The following is a 10,101-nucleotide window of genomic DNA, read 5'->3' as shown; positions in this document are numbered from 1 at the left end:
TTAACTTAAACGCCTTAAATCAACTGAAAGATTGCAGTCAAAAGCAAAAGAGAAACCAAGAACTTCAGGAATAAGAATAGATACAGAACTCACGGCTGGCAATGATAACAACATCCAGTGAAGAAAACAACCTTTCTAATATCTCTAAGATGTCTGGTTCTTGTGACAAATACATGCATCAGCTAACAAAATCATTTGCCTTCCATTTTGATGGACCAGCAGCTTTCTCATATTTGATCAATGAAATCAAGAAGTTCATCAACTTCCTGGTTCAAGACAGCAAGCCTCTGGTCATGAGTCACAACACGGTTGGCAATATCCCGACCATTTGACCTCTTCTCATACCCATCCACAACGGTGGAATGCTTCATCATAAGCCTCTCCTGCTTCTCTTTCTCCTTTGCCACAAGTTCATCAACCTGCAACGAGGTACACAATAGAAGTTGATTCAAAGGCCCAATATAAGACCCCCGAATAAGATACAAACCAACTGGCCAATATTTCAATGAAGAGAGCACAAAAATTGAGTCATAATGTGGATGAGAGAAGGAACCATGCAAAACCACTATTACTTTTGGCAATGATTAGAACTCTTGTCTACGTCATGCCCAAGGAGGAATAAATTGCTCATGCAAGGAGTGCAAGTTTGATTCAATATGTGTATCACACCATCCACAGGCAGCAGTTACTTGTCAGTTGTTTCAAGGGCCAATCACATTTAGTAGAAAGAGAGAAGGATGTAACTACAACCACCGTGGTTGCCAAAAAAAAGCTTGTCCAACAAAAACAAGATTTTCAAAGAATTGGTCACCAATCATAATACCTCAAAATCGTGATTATTAATGACATAATCAACGATAACAGATGAGATGAACATCAAGCTATCTCAGAAACAGAAGGTGACTGACATTTAGCACTTACCCTGTAGTTTACCTCTGAATCAACATCTTATATTTCATGGACCATTAGGTAATACAAAATAAAATAAAATGAAACAGGACACTTCCCAACAAAAGATTCTGATTATACAAAAAAATGATAGATATGCAATGGTGCACCTATGTAATTGGACTACAAGCTAGAACTTTTTAGCATCATCATTAGCGAAGTTATTTCTTATGAACTTCAAGAAAGTTTGACTAGCCACTTCAGATGATAAAATACGTAAAACGTGACAATAACACACCTTAACAAGATAAGAAAATATATACAAACCTTTGGCCATATTTGTGAAGCCTGGGATGATGACTGCAAGAATGCAAGTGTAGGTTTCAACTCTTTCAAGAGTTCCTTAAGCAATCCATCAGCTGCTTTTCGAGCAGTTTTACAAGCTTGAACATCTCCTGTCCTGGATAATTCGTGCAAGGAAGCTCCAAGCTTTTCCTCAACAGCTATACAACGGTTTATAATATTATGCACATTCTGAAGAGCTGCTTGAACCTAAATGAAGACAAAAATATGTGTATATTACAACATGAATGAAAAACCTAGTTACTCGTATGAGCGACCTTCATCAAGAAAGTTCATTACCAATTTTCTTAAAAACAACCTCAACATTTGCAAATTCAAAATTGAGCATTTTAGCGAGTCAAGTGGAATCGTAGATGAATAGAGAACAAATAATGCCGGGTGAGTAGCACGGATGGCTATGATGCCCGAGCAACTAAGTCACATGGGAAAGGATGCGGCCTAGGTATGGATACCAGTACGGCAACTTTAGAAAATGTGGGTACGGTGGGTATGGCAAGGTTTATACACACACACACGCACACACACACACACACACATATATATATATATATATATATATATATATGTGTGTGTGTGTGTGTGTGTGTGTGTGTGTGTGTGTGTGTGTATGCATGTGTGTGTGTGAAATAACACACAAAAAAATCAAAATGAAAACAACATTTAAATAAACAAGTGATTAAATAAAAAACATTACATGTTAATGAACAATAACTCTAAAAGCAAAATGAAACTGAGTTGAAAAAAACTAAATCAAGTAAAATTAAGCATCTTGGATCAGGTTCGGTCTAGCCCACTTTGGGTACGGGTATGGTGACATGGGTACATGGACCTTACTGAAGTACTCGTGTGACTTAGTGAGTGCCTCGTAAAGTCTCCCAAGGGTGAACTGTCTCTACTCTCAAGCTGATGCATTCACCTTTATTTAATAGCCAATGAAACCTGGGAATCACCCACTGGATGCCAAACTAAAGTTGATCACAAAAACTGGGTCATGTATCCCTCGATGGTGAAACAATTTCTGTTCATGGAAGCTCCTTCATGAGAAAAAGTCGTTTATCAGTGGGTGTGTTCCAAAATGTTGTCTTACATGATTGTTCAATATTTTAGACGAGATGCTGTTTAACTGTAGATTGTTGGAAATGCAGGACCATTTCAACTTTAAAAGATTGTAATGATTATTGGTGCACAAATTAAAGTTACTTTCCTGTTAGAAGTGTGTATGGGTTGGTTTGTCATTGTGAATAGAATATCAAATGACAAGTCTGTCATGTGATCCATATTATGTTTAATTACTAATCCTGCCAGCAGAAGTTTATCTAACCCAGCCTGAATTAAATAACAGAAAAAAGGAAAACTAAAAAAGTTGTGGCCTAAACATTGCTTAATGTTAAAAAAAATCACCAAATTGACTCTTCATTTAGCAGGATGAATTCAGCTTTACTTCGTCAAACGTTTCAAATCCATCACCTAACTACAATTCTATTCCTTCACATGAAAAGCATCTATGAAAGGAACAGATTTCTAATATACCACAGAACTATCCAATTTCATAATTTTCCATTTTCTTCGCTGGATAAACAAATCAAAATTTGAGGAAAACCATCATACTGCTTTTTTTCCCTCATATTTCATAATTACCTCATCCCATTGCAACTTTGCAATATATGCAGAAGATGACTTCGAGATTGATATGTCCATATGCTTAAACACAATGCAAGCAATAAAAAAGAGGAAGAAACCAGAAATCAGCATCAACGGCTCTTGCAGCATTGACAGGCAGTTGAACTTGTAGTAAACCTGAAGGAAAGGAAGAACATCTAGTCATATAGCAAAATCGTTGAACCAAGATACCCAGCTAGTTTCCATAATAAAACAGACAACAGAAAATCTAGTCATATGGCAGCATCGTTGAACCAAGATACCCAGATAGTTTCCATAAATAAGACAGACAACAGCACTATCTTGAACATGAAACACCATTTAATTGACAGTGGTTCATGTACGTCCATAAAATTGATTTTAACTGAATCCAAAACATAGAATGCATCAAATGCAATTATTGATATTCTCATGCAAGACATAAAGAACCTCAAGTCAATTAACTGTGACATTGGTTCTGACTCCTAATATTTAGACATAAACTAAATAGCATTAGGTGGTGATTACTCCAAATCTTAAATCCAAAAATAAGGGATGCAGTTGTTCTTTTAGTTTAGAATTCATTTTTTGTTTTCGACGCATAAGCTTCATGGTAAGCCGCAAGTGCATATGTTAGGAAGCCAAGTTCAAGATATAACATGTGCACCATGAGCATTGACATTCCTAAAGATACCTCCACAAGCTAAAAGCCCAAGCCTTTCAGTTTAATGTCAGGATCAATGTTATAAAAGGCGTAGCGTATCGCGTATCGGTCGGGCCGACCTATACGCCGTATCGTAACGTATCGCAAACGTAGCATAGCGTATCGTAAAATTAATTTTTTAATTTTAAAAAATATTTAAAAATCATAAAAAAATAGAGAAAAATCATTAAAAAACTGAAAAAATGAACAAAAAATCAGAAATTAAGAAAAATGTATTCAAATATTAAAAAGATTATCATACATAAGGAACATTCATGTGTATGAACGACACATTCCAAAATAAGAAATCAAATTTTCAAGAATAACATATAAGCATCCATCACGATTTTAAACTTGAAAATTTTATAGAATCTTAGGACTTAGAGTCTTAGGACTTGGAGTTTTAGGCTTAGATTACATCACAATTTTATAAGTTCAAAACATATAGTTATCATCTTTCCTGATTCAACGATAATATCTTCCAAATTGATGAATCCTTGGTTATTTTTGATGAAAATGGGCAAAATCTCTCCCTCCTACGTCTATTGGAGTCTTTAAATACAAGAAGAGAGAGGGGGAGGAGTGTTTAAACTTTTAAAAAATAAAGAAATATGTGTTTTCTCCCGTATCGTACGATACGGGGGTGTATCGCCCGTATCGTACGATACGCATACGATACGAACGCGTATCGTGTTTCAAACACGTATCGTATAGGTTTTCTTGACCTATACGATACGTATCGTACGATACGCGTCCGTATCGTACGATACGGATAACATTGGTCAGGATTGTTCGACTAACATAAATTACTAGGACACCCGTAGGGTGGTTGTGATTGATGTTACTTCAAAAATCTAGGAGCCAAAACCATGTGATTGAATGAAGCCTCCGCATGTTCTTACACTTGAGTAGATTAGGTCCACTCGCGAAGGGAAATGTGAAGTCAAAACAAGATTTTTTTTCAAGAAGTAAACAAAAAATACAATCTGACGTTCTGGTTTACAAAAATAAACTCTTCAAGTAGTTTTCTGCCCCTAAACATAGAATGAATTTTTCAAAGATGCCAAAGGTGACCATGAGCTCTGCTATTGCCATAAGTAGTCTAGCCGTTACGTATACGCTAGCCGCATGCACAGCAATAGCACAAACTCTCATCTTAAGCTGAAATATTACAATAACAACTCTAACCCACTAAAACTAATAAAATCTAATAAAAAATTTTACTTAATACTGTTACATTGGTTGTGCTTCTAATATCAATGAATGCTTATAAGGAAATATTTCCAACTCCTCCCCTTTGTGTTCAATATAACACGAGTTTTGAAGTCTGAACCTAAGATACATCATAAGCCATAATAACACAAAGACATCCCATAAACCGTAACAAATACACCATTATTTGGTCATGGATATCTAAGGGCATGTTTAAATGGTGGATACAACTCTCTCATCACCACTTTTTAGTTCAGTCATTTTCTTTTGTCTCCATCATACCCCTAGGGGTGCAACAGAAAACAGGCTTCACACAACACCTCATCTCACAATAGGCATCGAGCAGCACCTCACTCCACCACTCAAACAGACCCCAAGGAATGCAGGGATCCCATGGACTTGCAATCGTCAGTTACCTGATTCACTTATGGCTCCCTCTTTGTGACAACTAACCCCATAAGCATAACTTTTATGCTCAAAAAACCTAGTCTTAAATTTACATAAGAATTCTGAACCCTTCTGCTTACAAAATCTTATTTCCACATTATAAGTGAAATAATTTCAGAAAAAATCCCATATTGTCAGTGTATACATTGCATTTGTAAGTTTAGTTCCACCTAAAAACAAAAATTGAAGAGGACAAGTAAATTTAAGTGAAAGAACACGATGCCCCAAGAGGGGCAAGCATTAACATAAAAGCTTCAATAGCAGCAATCCACCTACTTGAAAGTGCTGGTTATGCTCAGGAACGACATTCTCCTTCTCCAAGACCACCACTGGCCGCCCAAAAAAGTCAAGGTGTGAAAATTTAACCTGCATACCAAGAAACATGAATGAAACGTTATGTGTCACACTAAATTGTTTGATGACAAAACAGAATACACAAATAAACAAAAAATAAATGCATACAAATACTGAAGCTCATGAGTACCTCTTCCCTCTGGTTTGTATCAAAAGGAACATGAGCAAACATATCCTTAGATCCTTCAGGCAAAACCACCTGCAATTTCTATACATCGTTAGATCTAACAATGTGAAACAAAAGGAAAGGACATTCGCAGTGAAAATATCTCATATATCACAAAATAAATGTGTGATAGCAAAATTGGAAACATTAAAAGGCCTCCAAAAATTGATTAGGAGAAGTTGAAAATGGCAACAGCCTCCAAGTGAAGAACAATAGTTCACGCACTAATCGACACACAAATCAGATCTCAGTGCAAAACCTTATCCATGATCAGCAGAAGGGCATATGTTTTCATATTTTATCCAGTCCATAGAACAGAGAAAGAACAATCAGTGCAAAAGCAACAAACAGAAGTTGAGGTACCTGCCTTTACAAGAAGATTATCAATGACCACCTCATCAATAGGACAACCAAAAGAGAAATTAAGAACAAACTTCCCTTCTGACTCAAACAGAAAGTCCTGTAGTGGTAAACCATAACCAATAGTGAAATCTGTCTTCCAACCCCCAAACAAAGGATATCTGGGTTCAATTCTCAGTTCTGTCTGCAGAGGGAGAAATAACTTATATAAGTATCATAGGGGTCAATACTGGTAAGTTTAGAGTGAATCTCTATGCATCAAATGGAATAAATGGCTTTACACTTAATATTCTTTTAATTAAAAACAGTAAATTTTTTAAAAAATGTGGCAGCATGATGAAAAGCTTCCACCTTTCGAGAATCAGCCCACAAATTTGATGTTGAAATATTGCCAATTTGATCTCTATAGTATATCGAATGAGCTCTTGGTGGCAATCTTGCAGTAAGATGTCTAAATGATGCTGCCCCTCGAATGTCTGGTCTTGCTTGGTACTCAATCCTGTACTTTCTGTCAAAATCTATATGCACAAATGAACAATGGAAGAGAAAACTATAGAATGTGAGACATCTACCTTGAAAATCCACCTTTATTGCGTGCACCACCATGGACAAGACAGTAATGTTCAGTAACCTGGACATTTCCCCAGTGGGAAATTTCAATTTCACGAACTAACTTTTTCACAACTGCAAAAGGACGATTGTTCTCGAAATGGACTATTATTGGTGAGAATGAGAAGGGAGGGAGATTGTCATATGGACCATATTTTATCTCTGATTCAACAACTTTCGCATTGGGAAGCTTTGTATAGAATTCAACTCTTGGACTAGGGACCTGGACAGAAAGAGACTGAACCTTAACTTCATAAGGAGACAGATAATATGCACCATCTTGGTATACAACTAATTGAATATCTGCCTGTGTTATTTCTTCAGGGAAAGGCTTTAGAGAATGGGTGAATACTGACAATATGTCAAAGGTCAGACTTTCTCCTTTGCCCAATTCCTTGGGTAGAGAGACTGAGTAAAGTGTAATATCTGGTGGCATACCATCTCGCTGCACCAAATTTGCTGACAAATTAACAACAGAACCTTTAGATTTTCCATGTCCTTCATAAGATGATGCCGTTAGATATGCCAAATTTTGGGCCTGAAAATTGGGAACCGTCAAGAGGAATTCAGAAACTCCAGCAGGTCCAATATTTTCCACCTACAAAAACAAACATCACATATCAACAGGCGAAAATTGACAACCATCCTTTACCCTCAGATTTTAAGCATCTTCCAAGGCAAGCTGTTTGGCTCCAAAATCTCCTTTTCTGAATAAGGATAAAAGAAGAGGGACTAAACACTTGTAGAGTTGACACTGATATTAATACCTTTAATGAGGTACTAACACGTACAATATGTGTTCTCAAATCAATCTGCAAACAGGAAAGAAGAAAATAAGGAGAAAAGACAATAACAGAATAGTCAGATTCAACTAAAATGGCCAAAAAATATGAGAAAAAAAATTTTTACATCATAACTAGAATGGTAGACCCAAAGCACAAGATCAAAAACGAAAAAAAACTCTTACAAAGAGTGTAAATGGACAATTATGCCATCATAATCAAATGATACCCCCCTAGATGTCCCAAATCTATCCACCGCTAGCTGCCTGAACAGTCTAAATTCTATGTTATGCCGGCTATTTTTGCCTAACTATAAAAAAATGAGCCTTAAGGAAGCATGAACGAAGAATAATTCTCTCGCCAACAAAAACACGCATATGCATCGGCTTGACACAGACGCTGACAGTAAGGCGTAAAAAAAAAGTTATAACAGTAACGACAATTTGTTCCCCCACGATTGAGGATGCAGAAAAGGATGACGAAGACCAAAGCCATGAAACTGATCAGTACGGATAGCGATCATACTCCAAAAGAAGGAGACGAAAAGGAAAAAGAACATGCAGCCTCAAGGTGAAGCCCCTTCCCACCTACCCAAACCCCTCGTCCCCCACACAGACCACAAAAACAAAAACCCACCAAACCAACCAAATCAAAAACAAAAATAAAAAAAAGAAGGGATAAAGAAAAGGAGGAGTTTACTTGTCATCCGTGGAACAAAAGAAGTGAGAACAAATAGCTCCATAAGAGAAATCAGAAAATGAGGTTTCCATATAAGAACCTCAAAATCAATCCTTGAACATTGTATAACACATGCATCAAAAAGAACGCTCAGAAAGAAGAGAGAGGAACTCAATTCATAAATCATGGAAAACCTAAAGATCAATCCTTCAACTACACACTACAAAAACGTCAGCAACTTCCGCAAATCAAGAACGCGAAAGCTACAATGTGCAGAAAAAAAAAAGGAACTAAATCAACTAACCTAAACTTAAGTAGCATTGATCAGCACTTCAACTTGACGAATCTAAGACAAAAAAAAAGGAGAAAATCTAATTCGCTACTCGTATACCGCCCATCACAAACGACCCCCAAACTCCATTCCCTCTACAAAACCTATTTCAGCTTCTAAAAATATGGGATTCTCCGCAGAAATTGGGAGAGAAAAGCAATCCACCAAAAGATCAGAATTGTGGAACGGAACTACACGGGAGCAGGAACTACGACAGGAATTGGACGTGAGCCAAGGACTTACTCGCCGATCGCATTTGAGAATGACCAGATCCGAGAGCGCAGAAGCTGAGAGAATAGAGAGGAGAACGAAAACAAGGACATCGCGCGTTCCCATCTCTCCTTCCTTCCTCCTCTTCGTCTCGACTGTAGCTCAGAGGGGAGCAGAAGGGGAGGGAGGTCGCCGGCGCTTCTTTCTTAAACAAGGCCACAGCTACCCAAGGAGCGAAATTGTGGGTCGGAAATAACCGATCCAAACCGAGCCTTCATCTCAGATCCATATCATCGTGCTAGGTCCCAATTCGGATTGACCCATTCACCTCTGTTTTTCGTTTGGGTCATTAACTAAGGAGAATTTCATCCTACCGCTTAAACAAAACCAAAAACTTTCATTCAATTCCTTGTATCTTCAAGATATAGAGTCTGTTTTTGATACTTTGTCCCTCGAAGTGCCGTTGCCACGAAACTTCAACATATGTGTTAGTAGCCCCCATTTTTCAATACAAGAACAAGTTGATGTCTCAATAAGGGTTTGGATCATTAATTCATTTCAAATATAGTATGCGGTTCTCACATAAGCCACTTTTCATTGAATCCAGTGCTGGGTCGAGTAGGATGCTAAGATTTTGGATTTTTATTTGGATCTAAGAGGATCCAGCCTGCACTGAACTAGGCATGTTTATAGGACTGAATCGGCTCAGACTCAGCTCAGAGTCAACTACTTTCTAGAACAAGCCAAGATGGAGCACTGTTTACACAACTAGCCATAACTAGCGGATCTTGATTGTAAGATCATTCAGGTTTTGAAGCAGCCCTGGACCCTAAAAGTAGGGGAAGGGAGTGAAGTTTCACCTCTTGGTGCACCTTAAAGTCCGAACGCAAGAGTATTCTCATTGAATGAACAATTGAATCACAGATGGCAGATCCCTACATCTGATCAAGTACATAGACCAATATCAAGTAGCTCTAGATTAGCCAGGTTGAGCTAAGCAATGAGTTCATTTGAAGACACTGCCCACTGAGCTGATGAGTGGAGTTGAGGGCAGCATCGCTTCAATTAAAGGGAAAACGAATCTAAGAAAAGATGATCCACGATGATATCCGATGGATGAGTTCACCATGAACGCCACAGAACGCAGAGAAGCGCTCACTGCAATAAAAACATATAATTTACACTATAGCTAATACTTTTATGTGTTACCTGAAACTGTATGTGATGGCTGTACGTGCAAAAATAATTAAGTAAACACAAAACTTATTTAACCAAAGCCGTGATTTAACTATAGAAAATGGTTGATAAGAACCAACTAAAGCTCATATACCATATCATCATCATCCCAGTTCACATTCCT

At 37.5% G+C, this 10,101-nt stretch overlaps 1 protein-coding gene across 1 annotated transcript; it reads right to left on the bottom strand.

Annotated features, from left to right (window-relative positions):
• On the bottom strand, positions 1-8,953 carry LOC116248135 (dolichyl-diphosphooligosaccharide--protein glycosyltransferase subunit 1A). The gene is made up of 10 exons (XM_031620750.1): positions 8,775-8,953; positions 7,508-7,552; positions 6,704-7,338; positions 6,483-6,630; positions 6,139-6,315; positions 5,736-5,804; positions 5,528-5,617; positions 2,890-3,048; positions 1,216-1,440; positions 1-419 (listed from the first exon to the last, which is right to left on the bottom strand). The coding sequence occupies exons 1-10, from the start codon at positions 8,865-8,867 to the stop codon at positions 228-230; spliced, it is 1,833 nt and encodes a 610-aa protein (XP_031476610.1). The 5' UTR covers positions 8,868-8,953; the 3' UTR covers positions 1-227.
• Between the last annotated feature and the right edge of the window lie 1,148 nt (positions 8,954-10,101).

This window comes from Nymphaea colorata, chromosome 2 (assembly GCF_008831285.2).
Source record: "Nymphaea colorata isolate Beijing-Zhang1983 chromosome 2, ASM883128v2, whole genome shotgun sequence".
Lineage (NCBI taxonomy): Eukaryota > Viridiplantae > Streptophyta > Magnoliopsida > Nymphaeales > Nymphaeaceae > Nymphaea > Nymphaea colorata.
The sequence above is the reverse complement of the archived record's forward strand: the minus strand, read 5'-3'. Positions and strand labels throughout refer to the sequence as shown.

Bases quoted from the DNA above. Each gene is read 5' to 3' on its own strand.
- LOC116248135 (XM_031620750.1), bottom strand. From the start codon at position 8,867: ATGGGAACGCGCGATGTCCTTGTTTTCGTTCTCCTCTCTATTCTCTCA. The intron at 6,316-6,482 runs GTGGAAGCTTTT...CTCCCTCTGCAG, and splicing joins TGTGGGCTGATTCTCGAAAG to ACAGAACTGAGAATTGAACC. The intron at 5,618-5,735 runs GTACTCATGAGC...CTTGGTATGCAG, and splicing joins ATACAAACCAGAGGGAAGAG to GTTAAATTTTCACACCTTGA.